Source organism: Danio rerio, chromosome 19 (assembly GCF_049306965.1).
Source record: "Danio rerio strain Tuebingen ecotype United States chromosome 19, GRCz12tu, whole genome shotgun sequence".
Classification (NCBI taxonomy): Eukaryota; Metazoa; Chordata; class Actinopteri; order Cypriniformes; family Danionidae; genus Danio; species Danio rerio.
The window spans coordinates 7026661-7054633 of NC_133194.1; the positions used below are offsets into that span (position 1 = coordinate 7026661).

Consider the following 27973-nt stretch of genomic DNA (forward strand, 5'->3'; position numbering starts at 1 on the left):
ATCCCAGTAGATCAGCAGTTTCTGAAATACTCAGACCAGACCATTAGTCACCAACAACCATGCCACATTCAAAGCCACTTAAATCACCTTAAATCTCCATTCTGATGCTCGGTTTCAGCTGCAGATCGTCTTGACCATGTCTACATACCTACAGACTTCAATCAGTTTGGGGCTAAAAATGAATTTATAATAAAAATAGTAATAAATCGAAATTATATTGACTTTTTTAAAAGTCAGTCAGATACAGAAAACATTACAGAAAGATCTGTTTCAAAATTATGAGTCTGAATTAAACCATAATAATATTCAATACCATAATAATAAAGAATGAACAAAAAAATATATTAATATAAAAAATGTGGAGGTGTCACAGTGGCAGAGCACGATCGCCTCATAGCAAGAAGTTCACAGGTTTGAGCCCCAGCTGGGTCAGTTGGTATTTCTTTGTGGAGTTTGCATGTTCTTCCCATGTTGGACTGGGTTTCCTCCTGATGCCCCCACGGTCCAAAGACAGCTGGAAGGGCATCCGCTGTGTAAAGTTGGTGGTTCATTCTGCTGTGGCGACCCCAGATTAATAAAGGCACTAAGCCAAAAATGAATGAATGAATTAAAATTGTGAATAAATATACTTAAATGAAACAAATTAATAACGTCTAATGAAAGATGTACAAAACTAAATAGAACTAATTTTAATAAAACATATAAATCCTAACATTTGAGGGCTAATCGAGGTAATAAATAGATGTTAAAACATTTTTATTTGATTTATTTAATGATATTGAAAAAAAATAACAATGATAATATTTTAATCTAAATGTATTTTAATGTCATTTTTAATATAAAAAAAAAATAACGTATGATAATAAATCATACATCCCAAAAACACCACACGAAAGCCGGGCGTTGTATTAGGTCTTTAATTTTTTCAATAATCTCTTGTTTAGAAATATTGCACATGGTCAACATGCCTGTTGATGAGTTTACACTCACCTTTCTCATTCTAAAACTCCTTCTCCAAAGTAAAGACAGTTTATTGGATACACAATCATAAGGTGTACACGCATACATGTGCAGGTATGTGTGTGTGTGTGTGTGTGCAAGCTTTCATCTGAGGAAGGGAAAGAAAGCCCAGGTAAATTAAGTTCAGAATTGAATGGTTACATATGCTGATATCTCCTCTGGCACGTCAGTAGCCACCAGTTCTCAGGCATATGCTAACAGTCCTTAGATGTGGTGCCAATGCCTTTTTTTGGAGGGGAAGGGGATTTAGGATATGAATAGCATTTGCTTGGGAGTAAGTCAGATTTGTCAAGGTGCATGTAATGTATAAGCATGTACGCTCGCACACACACAGACATCTGTATATCATGAACATATAGAAATATATAGGTATATTTATACATTTATATTGTCACACATTCAAGTGAAGACTGAGTAGCATTTTATACTCATCACTCCTTCTCTTTCAGCAAAACCAGACGCAAGAAAGTGCTAAGTTACTTTTTTTTTGTCATTTTTTTTTCTTCTTCGGATTTTAGTTTGTTCAGTTTGGATTTCTCTCTCGATACTTGCTTCTGATTTTTTCCCCTCTCACGCTCTTTTCAATATATAGATCATTTTATTACAGCTTGTACAGTGAAAATCTATGGCACTAACAGGTCACTCGTCTACTTCAAGAGAAAAATAATCCCACCCACGTCCTATTGCACCAATGAAAGAAGAGGCAGAGTAAGAAAGAGGAGATCCTGAGAAATGCCGCCCCAGCGCTGGTCTCGGGTCAGCTTTCCCTTGAGTAATCCTAAATCGACTACAAAGCTTATTCTGACTCCAGACCAGCGCTTAAAGTGGCGCTTTCCATCAACACTTCAGTTAAAAGTCTTAAAGAGAAAACAAAAGCTTTCCTTTCGGGATCCGGAAAGGGAGAATCAAACGTAATGGAACAAAGTCGTTGGTTAGTTTTTAAATATCTAAAAACAAATACTTTCCTGATTTAAATCATGGTCTAAGACCATATATTGTGCAAACACCTGATTGAAATATAAAAAAAGAACGAAAGAAAGGAGGGAAAGAACACAGAGAGAGCCTCGTGCCCATCCTCGGCCCCCCTCCCCTGCCATCACGCTTATATTTTTATATATATTTATATATATATATATATATATATACAGTGTACGGGGAAAAGCCTACGTCAGCGGCCAGAGAAGAGGAGCTTCAGCTAAGAGGCTAAAACACAGTCTTTTTTCTTGTTTTTCCACGTATTCGCTCCGACACTTAGCTAGCTGGATTAGTCCATGCTGAAAGTATTACTAGAGTAAGAAGAAGAGGCGCAAGCTAATACAAATAAAAAAAGAGATATCAGTCAGTTCCACCGTTACGACACAACAACAAAACGACAAAGCATAACTACACGTTGATTCAAAGAGGGGTAGTGTCTCTATTCGTCTCCTTTTGAATGATTCTTCCGAGGTTAGGACAATGTTTTCCTCTCTGCTTTGAGTGTGCTGTGTTGTTGTTGTTATGTGATTGTGGCGGTCGCCGTAGCCTCTGTTTTCTGCTCCGCTGGTCTACGTGATTTTTGAGTTTGTTGCTTCTGGGAGAAAAATAAAAAAGCTGTTGTGGATTTACAGCCCGTGCTGAAGAACAGTAACAGCCGATGCATGTACCCCGACTTGGGGGGTGTAACATTTGCACGAAGACCCTTCTCCGCCCTGGCTATTGCTTTCCTCGGTCTCTACAAATGAAAGTGCAAGCGCATTTGTCCCCCACCCCCAACCCCATCCCTGTTTTGGATTGAAAGTTACCGGTACCTCAAACAGTCTAATTTCTCTTTTAAAACATTCAGTCCGTTCGATAAAAATCTGTGCTAGCCCCGTGCGGGGCTTTACTGAGCATGTGCAGACAGGCTGGTTTGGTGCTGCCTGTGGTGCAGCATTGAAGGGCTCTAAAATTCGGACAGAAAGTGAAGCCACGCCCTAGCGCAGAGCTGGACCAATGACTGGCTAAAACGAGTGGCGTATGCAAATGAGAGCGACCCCCATGCCCCCTATGTAATAGTTCCTTGTGCGAGAGTAAAAGTGATATTGTTATGTAATTGCATAACGTGTGTGTGTGAACATGTACGTGTGTGTCTGTGTGTGTAACAACAGAACATCAGCAAAGTGAACGCAATGGCAACGAAATCAGCTCAATTAGAAATGAAGCAAAATCCACGTTAAGTGCTGTAACGTCAGTGGAAATGGTTTTTACACATTTCTATAATCCATCCCTACATTCATCTTCCATTCTTCTCTTTCGTTCTTCATCTGGACTCCTGCGGGTCGCCCGTGTCTTTCTTTGGCTCCTCCCTGCCTCTTTCGTCTGGCTCAGAATTCTCCCTGGACGCCTGATTGGATGGTCCGGGTGCAGAGGTGGAGTCTGAGCCTCCGCCGGCCACGCCTCCTGTGATTTCAGTACTGCCGGCGGTCTGCATGATCTTCTGCCTCACTTCACGGATCTTCAGCTGCAGGCAAACCTTGCTGGGAAATGTGTCCGAGTAGCGAGCTTGGAAGGCAGCGGTGGCTTGCGCTGTAACAGAAAAAAAAGGCCTCGTTTATGTACGCCATTGTTAAAAATCACACATAGATGACAATTAATACACATGTGAACCGGGGCTATTGGTTTAGACTTCCAGAGGTGGTTGACTGGTCCAGAATGCATTTGATTGGATTGCTTTTCAAAACCATAGTTGTTATCCAAATGTACATTTGGTTGCCTTTGAGAGAAAATCTGCATCTTCTTCTTTACTAGTGTTGTCACGATACTGGAATTCGGTAAAAGTCGATACTGAAATTATAAAACTGCCCATTTCCCGCTAACATTTGAGTGCTGTTGAGCACATTCTTAAACAGCGCTTTTTAAACAGCATTTTAAAGCAGCGAATCATCAGCGGATCACTTCTATGTCAGCTTATAGACAAACTAACTTATCGACATGACTTTGAAACACTCCAATGCCCCTGTGTCTGTGGTTACACTCAGTAAACAGAGGTGAGTTCGGTGAACTGATGACCTTCACAGCAGGCACGTGCACACATAGGGCTCAACCTGTGCAGTGCACATGCCCTTTTTAGTCTTGGATGGAAAGTGCCCTTCCAAAATGATCAAAAGTGCCCCCGCGACGAGGCACACCCTCGGTCCCGCCCTTCATTAGGCGCGCGACAACACCGCTCTTGAGTACACACACGCGCGCGCGCGCGCGCGCGCAACAACAACAACAACAACAACAACCCCCCCCCCGCTCTTCAAAAAAAAAAAAGTATCCTGCACATGCCCTTTGGACGGTCTCTGCACGGGTCTGCTTCACAGCCAATCACATTCTTTTCTGTTGAGCACATGAACGCAATGGCAAATTAGTGCCGTTTAACAGCCCGTTTCCAATGAGTGGTACGATACAGTTTGGTGCGCTTTTATGGCTGTTTCCACTGTCAAAAGGTACCTAAAAGCGAATCGTACCGCACCACTTTTTGGGTACCCTTTCGGAAGGATACCTAGCACGACAAAAGGGTACCAAAAGACAGAGCTAGACGGGCAGCTGAATGCTATTGGTTTACAGAGATACGTCACTCGTACAACAAGCCAGGAGAATGAAAACAAAGGAAGCGCTATTTTTAAATACACTGCAGAGACATTACACCATAATAATATATACATATAACAACAAGCCATGGTCGACCCGAGCGCAAACGTCTAAAGTGCGAGCAGTTTCGCTTTTTTGCTTGCGCGAGCCATGCGTCTATATTTAAATTAATGAACTTCTTGAGCTAATAATAATAACAACGTTAACGTGCGCATGATTGAAGTGCTTCTGACATTCTTTCAGAAACGGACAAACGCAAGAGTGATGCGCAAAAAAACAAAGGAGAAGCCTAAAAAAACAAAGGAGCAAATGATTTTCAACCTAAAACATGAACAAACTGCCATGTTTAACTATCATCATCACCTTTTAGACTATTATGAACTTGGAATGACGGAACAGAGGTCACAAGTGCTGGTGATGATTAAAGATACAGATGATTCGTTAATGTGAGCTATATGTTGCATGTTGTTTTTGAACCCAAATAAGGACTAAATGTATGCTGTGAGTAGTTTTTATTTATTTTAAATAATCACAGATGTTACAGTAGGCTATTTCATTTTATAGTATTGATCTGCAGTTATAATACATTTTGTTCAAAGTAAGGTTAGTGATGAACATTTATACGCAAGTATTTATGTGTATAAAGCATCTGTTTTTTGACTGACGTTGACTGAAACTTTGTCGTACACCACGCCCACTATTGGTACCCTTTTAGCAGTGGAAATGCCAGCCTGATAAAGGTGACCTGTACCGTACTGTGCCACTCAGTGGAAACGGGCTATAAGAATGCCGCTCAAATGTTAGCAGGAAATGGACGTTTTGAAAATTTCAATATCGATTGGCATTGAATTCCAGTATCAGTACAACACTATTCTATACTGGAAGAGGAGTATCTTGATTTTACCTGAGGGGAAGAAGCCGTGCTCCTGGAAGAGCTGCATGACGAGAGCACGCCGCTGATCCAGCATCCGACGCAGAGAGGACGGCGGCACGCGATCCAGCTCTTCTAAAATATGCTCGGTCTCTCCAACTGATGAACACAGAAGACCCAAATGCATTTATGTTCATGTATGGGTTAATAAAGTTGCGTTCATATAAAAATGAACCTACCAGTTCTATCGAAGGTGAAGATGTCCCCTTCGCACTTGGCAGCACTCTTGGGTGTGTTGGGCTCGGAGCTGCAGCTTGACAGACGACGACTCTTCCTTCTCGGTGAAGTGGGGTCATCGGTGGAGTCTAGATCTGCAGGATGGAGAAAAAAAAAAAGATGATATTTAGTGTTGGGAAAAGATTAATCGTGGTTAATCGCAACCAAAATAAATTATAAATGTGTGTGATATACAGTTATATATAATATAAGTCACAATTATGTGCCCTGCTATTATTTTTTTTCTTTTTTAAAGAGCTATAATTATGGGTTTTCATGGTTGAAATTACTGGAGTTTTCCTGGGATAAATAACAAAACGGGAGGGTGACGGGTCTGAAATACGGGAAACTCCCAGGTAAAACAAGAGAGAAAAAAAAAAAAGAGTGTTGGCGGGTAGGCTCACACATACACTCTGCACTCTGACTATTTCAATACTGTTGATAAGCCGTGGTGGGCATTTCACTCTGTTTCACGCTGAACGCAGTTGACCAATCACAACAGACTGTTATCAGTCCAATCGCCGCAAATTAGCATCGGGCTATGGAGGGGTTTAGGAACAAAAGAAACGCTGAACAAATTATATGGGAGTCACTGGGATAATTAGGTAAGAATAAATGCATATTTTAAGACAATGCCTGTTGTTGGAGACCTCCAAAACCAAAATATGACCCTTTTCAATGTATAAGAGGGGCTCTTAAAGTTTGTCCCAAAGACAATTACAAGAGCGAGAAATTTTTTACAGTATTTCCAAAAATATTTTTTCTTCTGGAGAAAGTTTAATTTGTTTTATTTTGGCTAGAATAAAAGCAGTTTTTATTTTTTAAATAAAAAACATTTTAAGGTCAATATTATAAGCCTCCTAAAGCAATATTTGTTTTTAGATTGCCTACAGAACAAACCATCATTATCCTTACTTATTATAACTTGCCTATTTAACTTAGTTGAACCTTTAAATTGCAATTTAAACTGAATACTTGTGTCTTGATTGCAAATAATAACACATTTTATTTACAAAATAGTGCTTTTCTCTAACCTAAAGCTCCACAACAAACTATAAAAATACAACAATTAAAATAAAAAGTACAATATGTGAAACAATAAAAAAACATCGAAATGAATCAAATTAAAATCCTAATTGCCAGAATAATAGTGGTAAGGAATTTTAAAGTGATGCATTTTCTTTAAAGTACTTTGAACATTCAACAGAAGTGCACTCTATAACCTCTGAGTAAAATAAGAGAAGACTCCTTGTCCCATAGATTTAAATTTTGAATGGGGATGATGATGAAGGGGAAACAAAATCACAAACATAAGGAGGAGCCAAATCATGCACAGCTGAATGAAAGGGGAGATCAAAAGCACATGAAAAAGAAAACGTGAGGCAGAGAGGAAACTAGAAGACAGATTTACTGAATAAGGGCAGCTTAGAGGACACCCTGAAAGCATCAATGGGGAGTTTAAAGTTCTGCGGGTCTTTCTATTGATTAGCGAACATAGATGTTGTAACTAGTTTCCACTATGAAAAAATAAATAAATCTGCCAATATCAGCTCAAATTAAGACAGTGGCTGTTTCTCAATATGCGTTCTTCAGCGGTCTTGTTCCTCGTTCTCGTGCAACGTCATCATCAGCTGCCAAAGTTCAGTTCCAATACTCAAGACCGCAAGTACGGAGGACGCGTGAAACTTCCCGAATGTGTTCTTGATATCGAGGACGCACTGATGCAGACTTGAGCACCGAACTCACTCTGGAAGTCCCAGAAGTCATTGCGACTGGAGATGGGAAGCACCACATTTTATGTAGATTTATTATTAAAGTTCAGAGATATCACTTATTTACCTCAGGAGTTTCCCTAAATAAAACGGTGAAAGTAAACATTAACATGAATATCTTAATAAAGGAATAAACACATTAAGGATGTTTGTTCGGTGAAATTCGTATTAAAAAGTGTTTTATTTATATTGTGCAGAGTATATTTATAATGTTTTTATGCAAAGTATATATTTTGAAGAGGGGAAAAACAATAAATGGTTGTATGAGTGCTGTAATGTTTAAATAATTTCCATTTAAAATGCGTGAAGGTCATGTGACCGTCAGGAAGAACGCAGCATTTAATTTCTCACAGTGTTCTCTGTTTTCGCGGTCTCCTGAGTTCGTTCTTCCGAGGACACCTGGCAAGACCGGTCTCCACAAGAATGCAAGTTCGTTCTCTGCGTTCTTGGAATTGAGAAACAGCCAGTTTGATTCATTCTAAACCAAACATTTAAATGGCGAATATATTAACATTTCATAAATTTGTCAAAGTAAACTCTGATCTAACTGGCAAGAAGAGTGCACTTTTTGTGTCACGGGATATGATATCAGTCACCCTTCAAGCTTTCATTACATTGCTTTATCATTTTAAGCAGAAGTCAATGCTGCTTCAAGGACAAAGGCGCAAACCTAAGCTGAACAACAGTGATCTCCGATCCCTCAGTGCATCAAGAATCCTTTTTCATCTATAAGTGATATCACCACGTGGGCTTTATCACATACCACAATACATAGTTACATCCACAAATGCCTGTGATAACTGTACTGTGTCAAAAGGAAGCCCTATGTTAACATTGTCAGAAGTGCCGTTGACTTCTCGGAGGCATCTGGCATGCATCATGACTCAGTGGAAACGTCTTCTATGGTCAGATGAATCAGTATTTCAGGTATTTTTTGGGAGAAATGCACGCCATGTGCTCCGGACCAAAGAAGAAAAGAATAATCCAGACTGTTATCAGCAACAAGTCCAAACGCCATTCTGAGTGTGCTCTGCACATCTGAGCTGAGTGGGACAAACCACATGTAGGTGAGACTCTTTTCCTTTTCACATGCACCTTCTTATATGTACCTCATACTTCTTGAAAACACTGTGCACAGGGCTTGACAAACCATCTATTGGACACACTCTCTCCTCTCTTTCAAAGCCCCCAACCTTGTAGATTTAGTAAAGTAGACTTGTCATAGCATTTATATACTGCTACTCTCTGTTGATCTGAAGTGCTTCTTTTATCCTCATTTGTAAGTGGCTTTAGATAAATCCTCTGCTAAATGAATAAAAGAGGAAAAACACTTCAGCCAGATCCGAAGAGAAAATTCTTTAGCATAAACAGGTTAAAGACATTCTTTGTTTTGAGATTTCGATAACGGCGCATATGCCACTAAACAGGCTACTGTAAACCTTAGCAAATCATGTGGCACAGTTCCCTTTAAAAGGGAAACTCCTACAAACACATTTGTAATAGACTAAGCTGCAAAAATAAATATCTACGCTTTTTGGTTGCTAATTTATCAGTGCTTGCCTGTAGTAAATCCTGACAGTTGTTTTTTATTGCCAAAACTGTGTTGAAACGCTGGAGTGAGCTAGCTGTTAGTAAATCTGCTGCTACATGTGTAAAATGTGGTGCTTGACTGCTCATTATCTTAGGTCGTATTTTATATTATATTAGCTCTGACCTGTGGAGTTCCTCCTCTTCTTGCGGTAACTTCCAAGTATGGCTCTAGGGGAAGTGGCCAGACTCTGAAGATTGGGAGAGGGCAGCACATCTTCAGGCTTGAACTCCGGGAGCTCTTTAAGACGCTCTTCGAAAGAGGAGCCAAAGAGTGCCCTGAGAAAAAGCCAGTATAACTTTTAGACAATGAAATAATCACAACGACAACTGTCAAATCACCAGACCTCATGAAAAAAGAGAACCACTTGTGTTTTAAAAATGTACAGTACTTAATGATTTTTAGAAGCAGGAATTAAGTGTAATGTGGTGTTCAAGCTGTATGGTGTAAAAGGTCAAATGTTCAAAGTCTCTAATAAAAGCAATCATTTTAGAAGAAATGTTTGAAGTTAGTAAATGGAAAAATAACTAATATTTGTTTCTGTTTTTCAAATCTGAATAAAATTTTCTAATTATTAAATCTAAACAAATCATTCATTTTGAACAAATCTTTCAAATGAATGATTCATAATCACAAGTTAAAACTTGAGCTTGTCGCCACCTACTGGCAGTACCAATGACAGACCTATGGGCTGAATACTTTTTCGTTCTGAGAACGCACCATGCTGCCTATTTTTGTTGACAAGAAAAAAAGAGCGGTGCTGCGTATTTTATGTCGCTAGGCAACCACTGAATCAGCTGAGTATTGTGCTGCTGTTGACATTGTTATAATTGTAATATTTAATAATATTGTGATATTCAGGATTTGTGAAGTCATACAGCTCTAGATAACTCCAAACTCCGACCACTAGTCTCTCCTCATTTTTTAAAAGTCTACGTAGTCATCTTGACAACACAAACACTGCTGTCACCTCATTGGAAACCCCACCTCTGCTTTCATTTGATTGGACAATAAAAAGACGTGACCGAAGTATCGCGCTTTTTCCGCTCAAAGTAAAAATGTTTTAGACCGTACACGCATAACTCACAACGGCAAAAATGTGAATCCCGCATAAGCAGCGCACAAAACGCTTGTGGCTATTAGAAAACTATTTTAAAAAAGACACCTCTCATCGCAAAGAGCGAGTTCAGTGTGATCAAGGTCTAAATCGGTAAATATACCACAGTAAAAAAACACATAGCAAAAAATCATACAACACACGTAGGCGGGACGGTGGCTTATTGGTTAGCACTGTCGCCTCACAGCAACAAGGTCACTGGTTCGAGACCCAGCTGGGCCAGTTGGCATTTCTGTGTGGAGTTTGCATGTTCTCCCCGTGTTGGCGTGGGTTTTTTCCAAATGCTCTGGTTTCCTCCTCAGTCCAAAGACATGCGCTATAGGTGAATTGTATGAACTAAATTGGCTGTAGAGTTTGAATGAGAGGGTGAGAGAGTGTATGGGTGAATAAAAAATGCTCACGCCAATTACAAAACCATTTAAAAAAGGCACCTCTCATCACAAAAAGTACATTTGTGTGTGATCAAATCTGCAAACATATAACAACAAAAACACACATAACCAGCAGCTAGCTCTCTGCAACTTTCCCATGGTCGCCCACCGAAGCTAAGCAGGGCTGCGCCCGCTCAGTAACTGAATGGGAGACCACATGGGAAAGCTAGGTTGCTGCCTGAAGTGGTTTTAGTGAGACCAGTAAAGGGCGCTCAACCTGTGGTCTGTGTGCATCTCAATCCCCCAGTATAGTGACAGGGACTCTATACTGCTCAGTGAGCGCCATCTTTTGGATGAGACGTTAAATCTAGGTCCTGACTCTATGTGGTCGATAAAAAAAACTCGGGATGTCCTGCGAAAAAAATTAGCGGTCTAATGCTGTGTTCACACCAGACGCGGAACGCACGGATAAACCACGTTATTCACGCATAAATAGCCGGGTGAACATTTGAGTTTACTCGCTTCATTCGCGTGTCAAATTCACATCAGAACAGACGTGGATTCGCATGATGGGCAGGGCTTCTGTCTGCCCGAAGATTCTAGCTTCATAGCTAAAAGGCTAACATGGATTTTATGAAGAAAATAACAGTGTTTATGTGCTTTATGAAGACTGAAAAACAGCATCGATACGTTTAGTGTCGTGTCTGAGTCCACTACATTCTTTCAGAGATGCATCCAGCTCTGTGAGCTCATAAACTCCTCCAGAAACTTAACCTGGATGACAGAGGCTTTCAGCGGTGCTTCTGACTAAGCCAAGCCGAGTTTGATAAACTGTTGTTGGTGAAGGCTGGAGGATTTCCCTCGGAACACCGACAACAGGTTTTTAGATTTTCGAAATCGAGAGATTCGTGCGAAACGCTAGTTAAGCGCGTCAAACGCTCAATTCGCCTCGCGCCATTCGCGCAATTTGCGTCATTCACGCTGCGCCATTCGCGCGTAACGCACCGCAGGATGTCTATTCGCGCGTTTGCATTGACTTAACATGTAAATCACTCGCGCTTGATGCGCGTGCCGCATCTGGTGTGAACGCAGCATAACCTCGGCATCCTGGTCACTGGCCTTTGTCTATCATGGCCTTCTAACCATCCCCATATCATAATAGGCCTCATCACTCTCTCCACCAATCAACTGGGGTGTGGTCTGGCGCAATACAGCTGCCGTTGCATCATTCAGGTGGATGCTGCACACTGATGGCGGATGAGGAGATTCCCCCCAAAACTGTGCTTTGAGCGCCAGAAAAGCGCTATATAAATGTAAGGAATTATTATTATTTATTATTATTATTATTATTATTATTGTTACATAGCAAAAATAGTATGACTATCATTATCAAGAAAATCAAATACGCTCACAGCAATTAGAAAACCATTTAAAAAAGGTCTCTTATTGCAAAAAATGAGTTTGGTGTGATTAAGGGCTAAATCTGCCAATAAATCAAAAAAAAAACACATATCAAAAAAATAGTATCATTATCAAGAAAATACTGTGATATAATGTTCCTCGAATATTGCACATCATATATACATACACCTGATAATAAAACACACTGTATTTGACTGATTTTAGGCAATGACACTCACTTGTCACCAGAATCAGTGGTGCTTTTTAGTGGAGGAGGACGAAACTTGATCTTTTTAGCTGAAGGGGTGTCAGTCTGCAAAGGGGGCGGCGGGGGGTCCAGAACAGATTTTTCCTTTGACGCTGCCTGAATGAAACATTAATAAATAATGTGAAGTTCAAAACGTATGTGATGAAATTTGTACTGTAGAAGTGAGAAAAGCTTCTTACCTCTTCATCTTTGCTGTTGGTCTCAGTTTGAGCCTCTGACTCTCCTTCTGCTGCTCTTGCTCTCTCTGACTGAGATGAACTTCCTCCCACTTCTCTCTCAAACTCTCGCTCTGTTTTACTGCTTTTCTTTCCACCCTCCTTCCCTTCGCAGTGCTGACCTGTTAAACATTTAAACATGACTTTTAAAGAACTGCAAGCATATTCGGTAGTAGACAAATGCTTTTCCTGTCGGCTGATGGTGACTGTGAAATGGCCAAAATAGAATTTTTGTAGCATCACTGTGATGTTGCAAAAAAAAAAAAGCGCTGGACAATATGACCATTAATTTCATATCACAAAATAAGTAATCTCATATCCTGATAAAGATCCCAATCATGTGTGTAAATTCAATGAATTAATAGTGTATAAATATTGACCACGTGCAAAGCGCTATTTCTCTTTACATTATTAAGCATATACACAGAAATGTACTTATTCATATGTAATGAAATTTTAGATAGGGCAGGGCAAATGTTTGATAAATAATATGTAGAAATATAAAATATTAATAAAAATAAAACACTTTTAAAACTAATGATTACATGTCCTATGTAAAAATAAAATAAAAAAATGCAGAAAATCTAGTCCATGCTTTTATGACTTCTAGGCTGGATTACTGTAATGCTCTGTTTGCCCAGCATCCTCTATTAATAAAGTTCAGTTGGTGCAAAATGCTTACCAGGTCTAGAAAATATGATCATATCACCCCAATTTCATCCTCCCTACACTGGCCACCTATCAAGTTCCGTATTGATTATAAAATATTGCTTCTTACCTATAAAGCTTTAAATAATCTAGTTCCTGTTTTTCTTTTTTGTTCAAATCTTTTTATTAACATTTTGTTAACATATTAAGCAAATTTTTAATCTGTTTTACATCATATCATGATATATGCATATATATAAGTAGATAAAAGAAGAAATAAAATAATATAGATAAAAAGGAAAAAAAAGAAAATGGAGGAAAGAAAACAAAAACAAAACAACGGTCAGACTGCAAATATTAAGTTTGGATCTATTTGCTCTTTAGATGTCAGCACTGGCTGCCAAATAAGATACATTTTTTTTCACTGCAACGTCTGGTGGAATACTGAATCTTCTCCCTTGTAAAAGGTGCGCAAGATCTCCAATCCAACGACTAAAAGTTGGAGGAAATTTGTCCTTCCATTTGAGCAGTATAAAATGTCTAGCAATTAATGTTAAAAATAAATTATACTTTTGGTATTATTGTCCAAACGGATCTGTAATTAAACCAAATAATACTACAATAGGGCAAGAGTCAATTGATACATGCAAAATATTTGAAAAGTAATTAAATAATAATTGCCAGAGCTTGGTAAGTTTAGAACATGACTTAAACGTGTGTGATTAGCTATCTCTACTTCACATCTATAACAAGGGTTGGTGAAAATTTAGCTAATTTTGCTTTTGTCCAATGTAGGTGATGGACCACTTTTAGCTCCAGTTTTTCTAACCAACCTTCTGCCTCGCTACAATCCAACCCACTCTTTAAGATCTCAAAACTCAGGATTTCTGGTAGTACCCAGAATACAAAAACCTACTAAAAGAGGTCGAGCCTTCTCATTTATGGCTCCTAAACTCAGAGATAGCTTTCCTGATGATGTCCGAGGCTCAGACACACTCTCTCAGTTTAAAACTAGAATAAAGACATATCTTTTTGGTAAAGCATACACACAATGCATCACATAACTGTATGAGGGTTTCTGGTAGTACATTGAGGTCCTACATTCTCTCCAACAAGAGCCCAAACTTTCAATACCTGTACGCAATGCAGAGAGTTTAGGAGTTTAAAGAACTTATGAATATTATGTAAACTGTGTGTTTGTAAACATGTTTTTTATTTATTAATACCTTTTTTTTTCTTCTTCTTTTGTATTATTGTGTTATTGTTTACGTCACACATATATATATATAATTCAAATATTGTATATGTATGTATGTTCGTATATGTGTGTATGTATGTGTATGTATGTATATGTGTATATGTGTGTATGTATGTATGTATGTATGTATGTATGTGTATATATATATATATATATATATATATATATATATATATATATATATATATATATATATATTTATTTATTTATTACTATAATTTTTTTTTTTTTTTTTGTATGGGTGTATATACATATATATAAGAAGGGTGTAGATATGTGCTGTGTAGGCTGCATTGTTGTCTGTATGCCTAGTTGATGGGGTGAAAAGGAAAAAAATCAATAAACATATTGGGGGAAAAAAAAGGAGTTTAAAGAACTTCATCAGATTTTTCCATCCAAACTCTCTCCAAGCTCTCGAGTTTGTGGTTTTTGCATGTGTCACACACATATCTGTCCAGTCTTCCGCTGTTATTTGATGGTCTGACTCGTTCTCCCATTTTTGTTTTATGTAATTTATTGAATCTTACTGTTTTATATGCATTCATATAATTAAGAGACCAGTTGGTTTTTTTTATGTATGCATACAAAAATACTGTGATCAAATTATAATCATCCTTAAATTTGCTACCATACAAATGAAGCTAGGTTGCATTTACCTTTATGTGTGATTGATGTACATCCAGGTTGCACCGAATCCTCCGAACCACTGGGTGGCGCCCGAAGTCCATCCTTTGACACCAGCAGGTCTCTCTGCTTCTCCACCTCCTTTCTAGCTTCTGGTCCTCTCTCTGTTTCCATTTGCATGCTTACCTGAGACTGCGGCTGCGCATCTGTCTGTGTGCGTGTCTGCGCAGCGGTGACTGAAGAGGTTTTTGCTTGAGGCGTTGATGATGATGATGATGATGAGGCTGGAGCTGATGTGAGGCTTGATGTGCTTTGTGGCATGGCTGTTACTGACACGACTCCTCCAGCTAAACTAACGCTAGGGTAAATGGCGGTCACGAGCTGACGAGTGGCTGTGGAGGCTTGTGTGTTCTGTGTCAGTCCGCTTGGAGGTGGACATGGAGCCAGAAGGGGTGGCTGACCTGTGGAGCAAATTTGATCATGCTTGACATGTTTTTAAATTATACTTGTATTTACTTTTACTCTTGAATAATATATTGTGATGAATAAAAGTAAATAAATATGTAATGGTACTTTTTAATGGTTTTGTATTCAATTCCCAAACTGACCAAACACAACAACAACAACAATAATAATAATAATAATAATAATAAATGTTTCTTCTTTAGCAGATGGTGATACTACTGTATTTGAAGGATAATGTGACACTTAAGACTAATGCTTAAATTTACCTTGAAACCACAAAAAGAATATAATAATACAATAAGAGTTATTTACTGTAGTATGTCAAAATATTTCAGTTTCACAATGTTAATGTGACGCAGTGGCGCAGTAGGTAGTGCGGTCCTCACAGCAAGAAGGTCGCTGGTTCGAGCCTCGGCTCAGTTGGCATTTCTGTGTGGAGTTTGCATGTTCTTCCTGCGTTCGCACGGGTTTCCTACCGGGTGCTCCGCATTCCCCCACTGTCCAAAGACATGCGGTACAGGTGAATTGGGTTGGCTAAATTGTCCGTAGTGTATGTATGTGTGTGGATGTTTCCCAGAGATGGGTTGCGGGTTGAAGGGCATCTGCTGCGTAAAAACATGGGTGGATAAGTTGGCGGTTCATTCTGCTGTGGCGACCCCGAATTAATAAAGGGACTAAGCCGACAAGATAAACATGAAAAAGAATGTTCCTGTATTTTGTAATTAAATAAATCAGGGAATTGTTTGGAATCTGTAAGATTTGTAAAAAAAAAAAACATTTATAATAAGCTTTATCTGCTTACAAATGCTGCATTTATTTTATTAAAAATACAATAAAAACTGTGAAGTTGTTAAATGTTTTTGCAATACTAAATAACCGTTACTTTATTGCTATTATTATTATTATTATTTTACTATTATTATTTTATATTTGTGGTTTAAAGGTCAATTTTAAGCATGATTAATGTCTTTAATGTCACCTAATACTTCAAATACTTTTGTATCACAATCTGCTAAAGAAGAAATATTTATTTCTGTTGTTGTTAGTTTGGGAAACTAAACTAAATAAAATTATTTTCTTTTATTGATCACAATAATAATAATAATAATAATAATAATAATAATAATAATAATGATATAAATATATTGTATATAAATTACAATATATTGTAAATTGTTACAATATACAAATAATAATAAATTATTCAAGGATGAAAGTAAGTATATGATATACAGTGGGAAAAAAAGTGATGAAAATGTCATGTTTTTTTGGGAATAATATTTCTAAAGGAGCTGTTGACATGGAATTAAACCAGATTTTGGTAAAAACCCAAACAATAAAAACATAAAATAACAAAACAAAAAAAATCTTTCTTTTTTGTAATAACAATAGAATGACACGAAAATAAAGTACTGAACTACTGAAATGTATTTAATACATTATATAAAAGTCACATCAATTGCTCAGGTGTGAGTTTTTCACAGACTTCAACAGTGTGTAAAACTCTTGATGATTTTGTTGGTCTCGTCTATCAAATCTGATCTTTATTTAGTATTTTTCTATTGGATTCGAATCGGGCGATTGGCTGGGCCATTCTACAGCTTGATTTTCTTTCTCCGAAAGCGCTTGAGAGTTTCCTTGGTTTTGAATGCCATTTTGAATACTTATTTCCCCCACTGTAAATATAAAATAAAGTAAATATAAAATATTTTTAATGTAAGAAAACAAGACATTGCAGATAAGAGCTTTTTTTATATCAAACAAAGTCAAAATATATCAGTTTCCACAATACTTTGAAGCAAGGCGATATTTTTTCAGCACTGATAATTGTGAGAATCATTCTTAGTGATTTTCAACCACTAACAACTGGTCATATTAGAGAAGCAAAACATCATATTATAATGATTTCTGAAGCATCATGTGATACTAAAGACTGGAATAATAATGATGATAATGAAGAAAGATCAGCTTTGAATCAAAGGAATAAAATAAAATATTTATAATAAGAGAACAATTATTTCAAATTCTAATAATGTTTCACAATTAAACAGTTTTTACTGTATTTTTGATTAAATAAGTGCAGCTTTGGTAAGAAAAATTAGCTTCTTTTATAGATTAAAAACTTAGAATGGTGGTGTATGTACATTGTTGTGTATGTGGTGGCGAGTTGTCAGAGGTTGTACTCACTTGCAACAATAGGCTGAACCAAGGTCTGTCCAGCAGGGGCAATTGCAGTAAACCCGAGTGTCGCTACTGGAGATTGCAGAAAAGATGGACCTGCGGGTGACGGGGCCTGCTGGGTGGAGGAGACCGCAGGTGTAGAAGCCAATGGCAAAGGAGCCGCGACTCCAGGTGTTGATTGGACATAAGTGATCCTGAACAACAAAAGCAGAAAGTTTGAGTTGCAAAAAGTAAGACTTCTTTCTTATGCTGCGTTCACACCAGACGCGGAAGAAGCGTCAAGCGCGAGTGAATTACATGTTAAGTCAATGCAAACGTGCGAATAGACATCATGCGGCGCGATTCGCGCGAATAGCAAATTGAGCATTTTGCGTGTTTGATGCGCTTATCCCGCGTTTCACGCGAATCCCTTGAGTTCAAAAATCTGAGCTTAAGCGAACATTTGCGTTAACCAATTAGGAGCTTGCTCTTGTAGGGGCGTGATGGTGACATAGCGCCAGTTGTTGGTGTCCCGGAGAAACATCCTCCATCCGATACAGACAACAGTTTATCAAACTGGGCTTGGCTCAGTCAGAACCACCGCTAAAAGCCTCAATCATCCTAGTTAAGTTTCTGGAGGAGTTTATGAGCTCACAGAGCTGGATGCACCTTTGAAAGGATCTAGAGGACTCAGACATGGCCCTAAACGTATCGACAATGTTTTTCATCTTTCGTAAAGCACATCAACACTGTTATTTTCTTAATAAAATCCATGTTAGCCATTTAGCATGGAAGCTAGAGTCACCGGGCAGACAGAAGCCCTGCCCAACACCCAAATCCGCGTCTGTTCTGAAGTGAGAATGAAGCGGATTTGACGTGCGAATGAATCGGGGTTTGCTACATGAATGAAGCGAGTAAATGCAAATGTTCACACGGCTATTTATGCGCAAATATCACGATTTACCCACGCGTTCCGCATCTGGTGTAAACACAGCATTAGAAGACAAAAGCACTAATGTTTTTTTACTAGGCGGAAATTCAAACTGTGTCCCTGATGACGTTTGACGGTTGCCAAATCAGTGAAATAAATGACCACACTATCAAATAATACCTGCCATGAGTATAACCACAGTCACCAACGAGAGGCGCTATAATCACTCTTGTAGGAGAAATTTGCTTTCACAATCCAACATGTGCGCTCTATAGCTCTGCCCCTTCCGCTACGTGAGCAAACCTGCAGTTTTTGAGTGTGTGAAGTGTCCAACATTACACACTTCATTTTACCAGTTGAATGAGTGCATCACCTGGGTAATTAAAGTGCTTGCACTACTTACACTCTACTTACACTTTTCAGTGTGAACGCACTACTTACACTCTTTAAACTAAAAAATGGTGTAGAATATTGCATACGTATGCAATTTGGGACACAGCTAAACTCTTAATCAGGTCTACCTCTAAAATGAGAAGAAAGTGTACATTTTTTACACCATAAATAATTTTTATTGAGATTTTTTTTATTGTTTTAACCAAAAATTTGTTTCATTCTTTTGTTCTCCTTCAGCTTAGTCCCTATATTAAATAGGGGTCTCCACAGCGAAGAAGGATGGAATCTTAGTTTTCAGTGACCAAAAAAAAAGTGGGCGACGTAGTGGGTAGTGCTGTCGCCTCACAGCAAGAAGGTCGCTGGGTCGCTGGTTCGAGCCTTGGCTGGATCAGTTGGCGTTTCTGTGTGGAGTTTGCATGTTCTCCCTGCGTTTGCTCCAGTTTCCCCACAATCCAAAGACATGCGGTACAGGTAAGCTAAATTGTCCATAGTGTATGAGTGTGTGTGTGTGTGTGAATGAGTGTGTGTGGATGGATGTTTCCCAGAGATGCGTTGTGGCTGTAAGGGCGTCCGCTGCGTAAAAATGTGCTGGATAAGTTGGCGGTTCATTCCGCTGTGGCGACCCCAGATTAATAAAGGGCCTAAGCGAAAAGAAAATGAATGAATGAAAAAAAAGTGTCAACTTGTCAAACAAACAAGTTGTTTCCAATGTTTCCGTTAAAATCAATTAAGCCTAAACCTAGGTTTCCCCCTATCCCTAAAATCTGTCAGTATATAGGATGTTGTCCCACGACCAAGAAGGATGTTGACCCAGGAGCATGTCCTAGTTGGCACAGAGTTACTAGAGGTTAGTCTGGGTTATGTTTCAATACTCCGCCATCTGGCAGCAGTGTAAAAGAGACAGTGGGTATTGGAGAACCTTGTTGGTGGTGGCGTCAGCAGCACCGTCTGAGGAGGGGTGGATCCCGGGGCCATGACACTCGCGGTTGGCATAGACACAGGAAATGAGCTGCTGGTATGCACTGATCCTCCAGGATGCACGTTTGTTTGGACCACAGGCATTGGGGCGATCTGGATGATCTGAGAAGAGTACAAATCAGACTGTTTTAAATACAATACATGCAGTGAGAACTCGGAATAATTAGCCCTCCTGATTTATTAGCCCCCCTATATATATTTTTATATATACATGCGCTACATGCACATTTTCAAAGCAGAATATCTGACTTTAACATTGTTTTTCAGATAAACGAAAATGTTCACTTAACATGTTTATGAAATATCTGCAAACATTTTATGGTATTTTTATGATTTAAAACAGTTTAAAATCTACATACGTTAAATTTTTAATGGTTAAAAAACTGCTTTTATTCTAGCCAAAATAAAACAAATAAGACTTTCTCTAAAAGAAAAAATATTATCGCAAATATTGTGCAAAATTTCTTGCTCTGTTAAACATCAAATGGAAAATATTTGAAAAACAATAATAATTTTGACTTTAACTGTATAGGTGTTGTTAATAGAGTTAGATAGTAACACTAGGCAACGTACCTTACTTCCTGGAGCACCGTTTTGAACAGGAAGAGGCGGGCCCACCAGGGAAATTGGCTGCGGAGGTGTAGATCCTGTTCCGACAGTTGCCATGGGAACCAGCATCTTGCTCTGCAGGACAGGGGACTGCGCTTGAACTGAGCAGAGAGATGAACACCACTGATATAGCGCAGACCGAGAATAGACTTGATGAACTAACTGCCTAATTTGCCAAACACTGTCTGCAGAATCCCGCTCGGTGTGAGAGCGAGAAACCACATTAAATCCCTTCAAAAGGCGTGAATGCAAACGTGCTAAAGAATGTGGACACTACAGGGTTCCCACATGTTTTGAAATGAATTTCAGTGGCTTGTTCATAAATGAGTCATTTTTTGAACTGACTTGACTGAATCATTGAAAAGAATTCACTCAAATATTGGGATTCGTTTACTCAAAAAGCTGCTCAAATTTCAATCGTGGTGATTCACACCCAGAGGTTTTGCCTTGTTGAACTCAAAGCTATTAAAGCAGGGCTGCCCAAACATTTTCATATGAAGGGCCAAAAACCAAACTGGATTGAGGCAAGGTAAATATAGCTGGCATGGGTCATTTTCTAATTTATTTAATAATATTTAAACATGTCTATTGAAGACTAGAAAACATGGCGTTATATTAACCAATATAGTATTTTTTTACATTTTATATTAAACTTATTACAGTGAAAACAAAAGAATCTCATTTAAAACAGAATTACACTAGTTTTTGCCTTGATTTACTCGCCAATGTCTTCTGCATAGTGACAATATTTACATTTTTTAAAAATCTAATTCATTTATAACATTTAATTAAAACATTAGATTTCAGTTTGCTTTTTTTGTAGCTCAGCAATAAAACAAACAGATTAAAGCTGCAAGCAGCGATGAAAGGGACCCAACAAAAAAAGGCATTCAACCCACCCCTCTCCATCATTCTCACTCTTCTCTCAGAATGGATGGTGGACCGACTTTGTGCATCTCTGTATTAAAGAAATTGTAAATATTCGTGCTGCCAAAATAATCAATGTTATCAGTTACTTTCTTTTCTTTTTTTGACGATTATTTCAAAATTTTTTTAGATTGTATCCTAATAAACTGGATGTTTTTTTGGCTCATCGTTTTAGAACCTATTGGGTTTTCTCCATTGGTTAGGTTCATTTAGACATACAGTGGGTGAAATACATGGGAATACTTGTTTTCTAATGGAGCTGTTGACATGGAATTGAACCAGATTTTAATAAAAAAAATAAAAAAAACAATACAAGCATAAAAACGAAACAAAATAATTTAGAAAAAATTAGTTATGTGTAATAACAATAGAATGACACAGAGAGAAAGTACTGAACTACTGAAATGTATTGAGTACTTTATATAAAAGGCTTTTTTGGTGACGGCACCTTAAAGACAACTCTCATATAGAGAATGAAGTCAAATGTATTTCTCAGGTGTAATTTTTTTTCACAGACTTCAACAGTTTAAATATCTTGATGGTTCTGTGGGTCTCGTCTATCAAATCTGATATTTAATTTGTGTTTTCTATTGGATTCGGGTCAGATGATTGGATGTGCATTTGAGAGTTTCCTTGGCTGTGTTTTGGATCATTGTCTTGCTGAAATGTCCACTTTGGTTTCATCTTCATAATCTTGCTTATGTAGATGTTAGACTGAAGCAGCTGATATTCATTTACAATGAGGAAGGGTGGATAATTGCTGAATAACTACTGAGATTTCAGCTGCTGTCTGGACTTTTACTGCGTGTCTACAGCTCCCTTTCTTCATGTGTTCAATACTTTTCCTTGTGTCATTTAATTTTATTACACATTACTTAATAAGTAAATAATTAGTTTTGTTTCCTTTGCATCCGGTACTTACATCCGGTATCAGCACATTAAGAAATATGTTTTATTAGAGAAATCATGAAATGTTCAATACTTATTTCCCCCACTGTATATGTACATGATAATAGTGTTCAGACCTGCACTAAAAAAAAATCTATCTGAGAAGGAGGTGTCTCGACCTATTCCCAAAAAGTCTCTGGAGCAGGTGAGAGAAAAGGTTGGGGTGAGAAAACGATCACCCAAAAGACCAAGAAAAGATATCATCCTTCATAACAGTAAATGTGCTACATAAAATGAAGCAGTGCCTGATCTGTAAATGAGCGCATTAGTTACTGCAGTTTAAACCTAATAGCACTGCTTCATCTTATGTTGTGCAATTGCTCTACTCTGTGAATTGCAAAAATGCCTTCCTGATGAAGCCTTGAGTCGCACTTTAACTGCTTTATGAATTACTGAAATCATTTTAAATATGATTAAATGTATATCATTCATCAGTCACAGCAGGAAATGGGAGCTAATGACAAGCATAAACAGCAAATGACAAATGTATAACCGTGCACTCTGACCAATGAGAGGGCTGTTTCACTCCCATGTGACTTGCAAATGCACACTTTGATGGACTTTTAAATATTAACCTGTGACAGTGAATTGAACTAAGCAAAAACAAAGCAAACAATCTACAGGTCTGAAAAAGCCCTTGTGGCACATTTACATCGGGCGTCAACGCTTGCCGGAAGGCATGTCTGAAGTTTGGTGCGGATGCGATCGTCATAGTAGCGTCAGCCAATGAAATTAGACCTCAATTGGGTACTGTCTGAGCTAGGGTATTTGGATAAAGAGAAATGATTGGCTGACACTTCTGTTGGTGCTTGAAAAGTTGAGAAATCCCCAACTTCTGCAAAGAGCAATACCGCTGACCCAGCGCCAACAGATCCACAATTTAGTTCGGTAATGCTTGATGTCACTTATTCAAATTGAATCTGAAGCGTTGACATTGAATAAATAATTTTTCTAATCTAAACAACTCGAAGAGGATGAAATAACAGGTCTAAACTGGCTGCAAAATATTTGTACACCATTAGTAATGGTTAATCAACTAATTTGCCTTATTTAAATAATCTACACGTTTTAATCTTGTAATTATGATAATTTCTTTGAGATATTGTCTGTTTATATTCCTTTCCTGTCATTTATTTCTCATTTGCTGATTATTTTATTTATTTTGATGATGTTAATATATTATATAGGCTATTTTATATGCATATCTAAAATGTTTTAAGTTCGTTCTTCAAGTTTGCTTTGAACTTAAAAGAGATTTATTTTTTATTTCAACACGTTTTTTTGTTTTTGTTTTTTTTTACTTTAACCCAGGGATCACCAAACTTGTTCCTGGAGGGCCGGTGTCCAGCAGATTTGAGCTCCAACCCTAATCAAACACACCTGAACTAGCTGATCAAGGTCTGACTAGGTATACTTGAAACACGCAGGCAGGTGTGTTGAGACTAGTTGGAGCTAAACCCTGCAGGGACACCGGCCCTCCAGGACCGAGATTGGTGACCCCTGCTTTAACCCATCAAAAAAGAAACAGTGTATAATAGTGTCATAATAAATCAAAATATTGTTAAAAATTAAATTATGTTTTGCTTTTCACATATAGTTAACTATTTATATGATGTGGCTAAATGGTGTGTTTTAATCTGGCTGCCAACACAAGTATGTTTCAAACCTGTGGGAAGCACTGTTCAGCATATAAAATCGGCATTAGCCGTCTGTGAAAAAGAGCGCTGTGATTGGTTGTTGAGCTAAGAGGTCGGTTGTTGTTAGGTCACATTTTGAAAATATTTGCAAAATATAGATTTTCAGATTATCAGACATATTTGTATAATATGTACAAATATGTACTGGATCCCTCCGTGGTGAGTGAGAGAAACTGTAATGCTATTGGTACATGAATGCTGCTTTGTTTATGGTTTGTATGTCACTAGTTCCAGTTTCCCTTTGTGGAATGATAATAGATACTACTATCTGTGGGTATGAAAAGATCCATCCTCTCACACAAACATAGAATGCATACAGCTTTTTGGTTCAGATGGGACTAGATAATAATAATATTAATTAATTTTTATATAGCGCCTTTTAAACTAAATTCTCAAAGTGCTTTACTCAAAAAAATACAGTTTGGAGTAACAATAAAAATAATATATTCAAAATAGAAAAAACATTCAAATATCTAAAATCATAAAACACACTAAGAATACACACCTCACAAATAGGCCAGTTTAAAGAAGCAGAATGTAAAGATGCAGCTGATGTGAGGCGGCAAACCTGGTTTGCTCCACCGCTAATTCTTTGATGTCAGATTGGTGTGTTCCAGGTTCAAAACTTTGAACAGTCACATACACTAATTAAGTCAATGTTATTTATTTTAAAACAACGCCAAAATGACATATAATTACTTCTATTTACAACAATGATCTGTTGCCAATGTGGGAAGCCCATGACCAAACTCGCTAGTCTTGTCTAAAGGCTGATTTATGTTCTGCAGTGTGCGCAGATGGTCCTGCACAACCTTCGCACAGTCGCATACACTTCACCGTGGCTGACACGCACGTGGCACGTCTTGAAAAATGTAACGACATGACACACTAAAGCGCAACGCAAGCTCTGTGATAGGTCAGCTTGGTAGCATTAACGAGTGTGGAGGCGATGAGAGTCGCGGGAGAACAGTTAAGGCCCGTGCACACCGAGACGTTTTTTGCTCGCGTTTTCCGTCGACGTTTAACGCCTCGTAACTAAATAAAGGCCGTCAATGTGATCATGCATACCAACGCGCAAAACGCCAGGCGCAAAATCGTCATTTTTAAAAAAACACCTCATGGTCGTTTTTTGTTTGACGCATGACGTCAAAACCTTCTCCACCAATCAGATCAGCACTTTTTTTGTTCACGTGCACGGACCTGCTGAAGTTACCGTAAACAGCACTTGGAGGCGCTCAAGCGCAAAACTGTCAATGCGAGCGCACATTGAAGAAGATGCCCAGAGGCGTTATGAACGTGGAGCTGCTTATTGCAAACAATAATCATTTCTTCATCGCTAGAGCAGAAGCTGCTGCTTGAACCATCCATGCTTGTTCGAGTTACCAGTAACTTTATAAACAAACGTGTGAACTTCCTCTCCTACTCTTCTTCTGTGTTATAAGCGGGTGTCAGAAGCTTAATGTTGTGCAGCGCCATCTAACGTCAAAAGAGTGATTTTGCATACTCTTTTGCTTGACGCCAATGAAAAGCGATTGGGTTTGAACACAGAAAAATGTCTCGTAAAACACTGCCGATAAACACAAACTAAAAACGTCCCGGTGTGTAGGAGCCTTTAGTCTTTTAAAGCAAGTGTTTACTGTCAAGTCCTGGGGAGGAGCTAAATTTGGATGCTTTTGTTTTGCGTTTACCTTATGATTAAAGTTGTTGCACGTTTGCTAGTTCCTGCCTCTGAATGAGTGAACTTTAGTTACTTGTACATTAAAGTAGCGTTCAGAAAAAACAAAACGGCCACAAGGAAATACAACACAGAGGAACATAAAAACCTGCTGCCAGCTAGCGTTTCGACAGTGGCCGAGCAACACAAACAGAACACACCGGCGATCACTCGATGCAGAAGTATACATCAGCCTAAATTTCACCACCACAACTGAACCTTAAATCTCACCTCCTCCAGGACTGACTCCGCCCACTGCTGAGACTGAAGCATATCTTATTCCTTGACCCGCCCCTGAATGCACTCCATTGGCTAGGGTCACATGGGTGGGTGTGGCACCGGGTAAAGCCAGGACGCTGGAGGGCTGTTGGGTCTGCTGGGTGGAGGGACTGTTGGGATTGGCAGCTGCGGGCAGAGTTGGAAGGATGTACTGCACCTGTGTGACAGGTTTGCCCCCACTAGGGGACGTAATAGAGGTGGCGGGAAGAAACTGATGATGGAGAAGAGGAAGGGGCACTGCATTGTTATTAGGGGCTCCGTTGCATGGAGTAGGATGGGGTGGGGTAATGAGCTGAACGGTGGGTTGGTTAGGAAAGGTTCCTCCAAGGACTAAACCAGTAACTAAGCTTCCTTGACCGCTAGGTTTTGGAGAAGAGGAGGGAAAGTACCCACCTCCTCCTGCACCGCCGGTACCGATCAATAGCTTGGGCTTGCCGTCTAGAGGAAGGGTCCCGACCGCCACACCCCCATCAACTGGCTTGCTGGCGATGGGAACCGGGGTGCTAGTTATGGGTCGAACAACGTTGGTCACTATAGTGGGGGCCATCCTGACGGTGCCCTGTGAATGGTACGCATCATGCAGCAAAGTGGAATTTATATGAGTAACAGAGGCTGAATTGGCGTGGAATGGAACCTGCCCTCCTCCACCTCCTCCTTCTCCTTCTTTGGGCCCGCCATTATCCAGCTCTGCACCACCCAGCCCTCGCTTTTTCTTTTTCGCCAGATTCTCTTCATGCCTGTCTTCATGTTTGTTGGCAGTTGGAGTGAATGTCAATGAGGAATGGAGTACAGGTGTGAAGGTGCGCTGGAGAGAAGACAATTCATGATATCAGATTAATATTATATTCAGATATTCTGATCATTTCATTCACATACTTGGCAGAAAATTACATTTTGATGTTAATTACATTACTTGGAATTCCAATATGTGTAATGGACAATTAGAGAAATCTGTTTAAAAATACAACAACTTTAATTTTGATTTGTCATCATATTTATGTATTTTACTAGGATCACATTAAAACTATAACTATTTTTTTCTTTTATTTCATGCATTGCTGTAAATAAAACCCATGGTGTTAAAACTCAAACTTATGTTCTAATATTTTAGCACCAAGAAGGTTTTTGTTTGTAGCTGTTAAGTGTGACGTCAAGCAAAGCGAGTTCAGAGTACGATCGCTCTATCAAACTGTATGGGGAGACTCAACAAATCGTAATAATAAATATTTACAAAGCGATGTAATACTTTCGAAAATCATGATTGTAATATATACAGTTGAAGTCAGAATTATTAGCCCCCCCCGTTTATTTTTTCCCCAATTTCTGTTTAACAGAGAGAAGATTTTTTTCAACACATTTCTAAACATAATAGTTTTAATAATTCATTTCTAATAACTGATTTATTTTATCTTTGCCATGATGACAGTTAATAATAATTTAAAGTATTTAAAGGCTTAACTAGGTTAATTAGGTTAACTAGGCAGGATATAGCAGATTAGTGAATAACAATGGGTGACGCGGTGGCGCAGTGGGTAACGCTCTCGCCTTACAGCAAGAAGGTCGCTGGTTCAAGCCTCGGCTGGGTCAGTTGGCATTTCAGTGTGAAGTTTGCATGTTCTCCCTGCAATCACAAGGGTTTCCTCCAGGTGCTCCGGTTTCCCCCCACAGTCCAAAGACATGCGGTACAGGTGAATTAGGTAAGCTAAAATTGTCCGTAGTGTGTGAATGAGAATGTATGGGTGTTTCCTAGTGATGGGTTGCGGCTGGAAAGGCATCCCCTGTGTAAAACATATGCTGGATAAGTTGGCGGTTCATTCCGCTTTGGCGACCCCAGATTAATAAAACAAGA

The 27973-nt window shown here is 38.7% G+C and overlaps 1 protein-coding gene across 2 annotated transcripts in view; it reads right to left on the reverse strand.

The window, feature by feature from the left end:
• Positions 1–903: 903 nt before the first annotated feature.
• The window catches only part of cica (capicua transcriptional repressor a), a 48969-nt gene continuing 21899 nt past the window's right edge, over positions 904–27973 (reverse strand). Inside the window, exons 10-20 of one of the 2 annotated variants that reach the window (XM_009294004.4) lie at positions 26518–26929; positions 20524–20660; positions 19892–20052; positions 17676–17863; positions 15056–15484; positions 12458–12615; positions 12250–12374; positions 9248–9399; positions 5725–5856; positions 5519–5644; positions 904–3564 (exon numbers count right to left, since the gene is read on the reverse strand). In XM_009294004.4, coding sequence (XP_009292279.1) covers positions 3299–3564; positions 5519–5644; positions 5725–5856; positions 9248–9399; positions 12250–12374; positions 12458–12615; positions 15056–15484; positions 17676–17863; positions 19892–20052; positions 20524–20660; positions 26518–26929 — 2286 coding nt within the window. In that variant the 3' untranslated portion in view covers positions 904–3298. Of the gene's footprint in view, positions 3565–5518; positions 5645–5724; positions 5857–9247; positions 9400–12249; positions 12375–12457; positions 12616–15055; positions 15485–17675; positions 17864–19891; positions 20053–20523; positions 20661–26076; positions 26930–27973 lie in introns of both variants that reach the window. The other variant, XM_003200533.6, reaches the window with a different exon arrangement.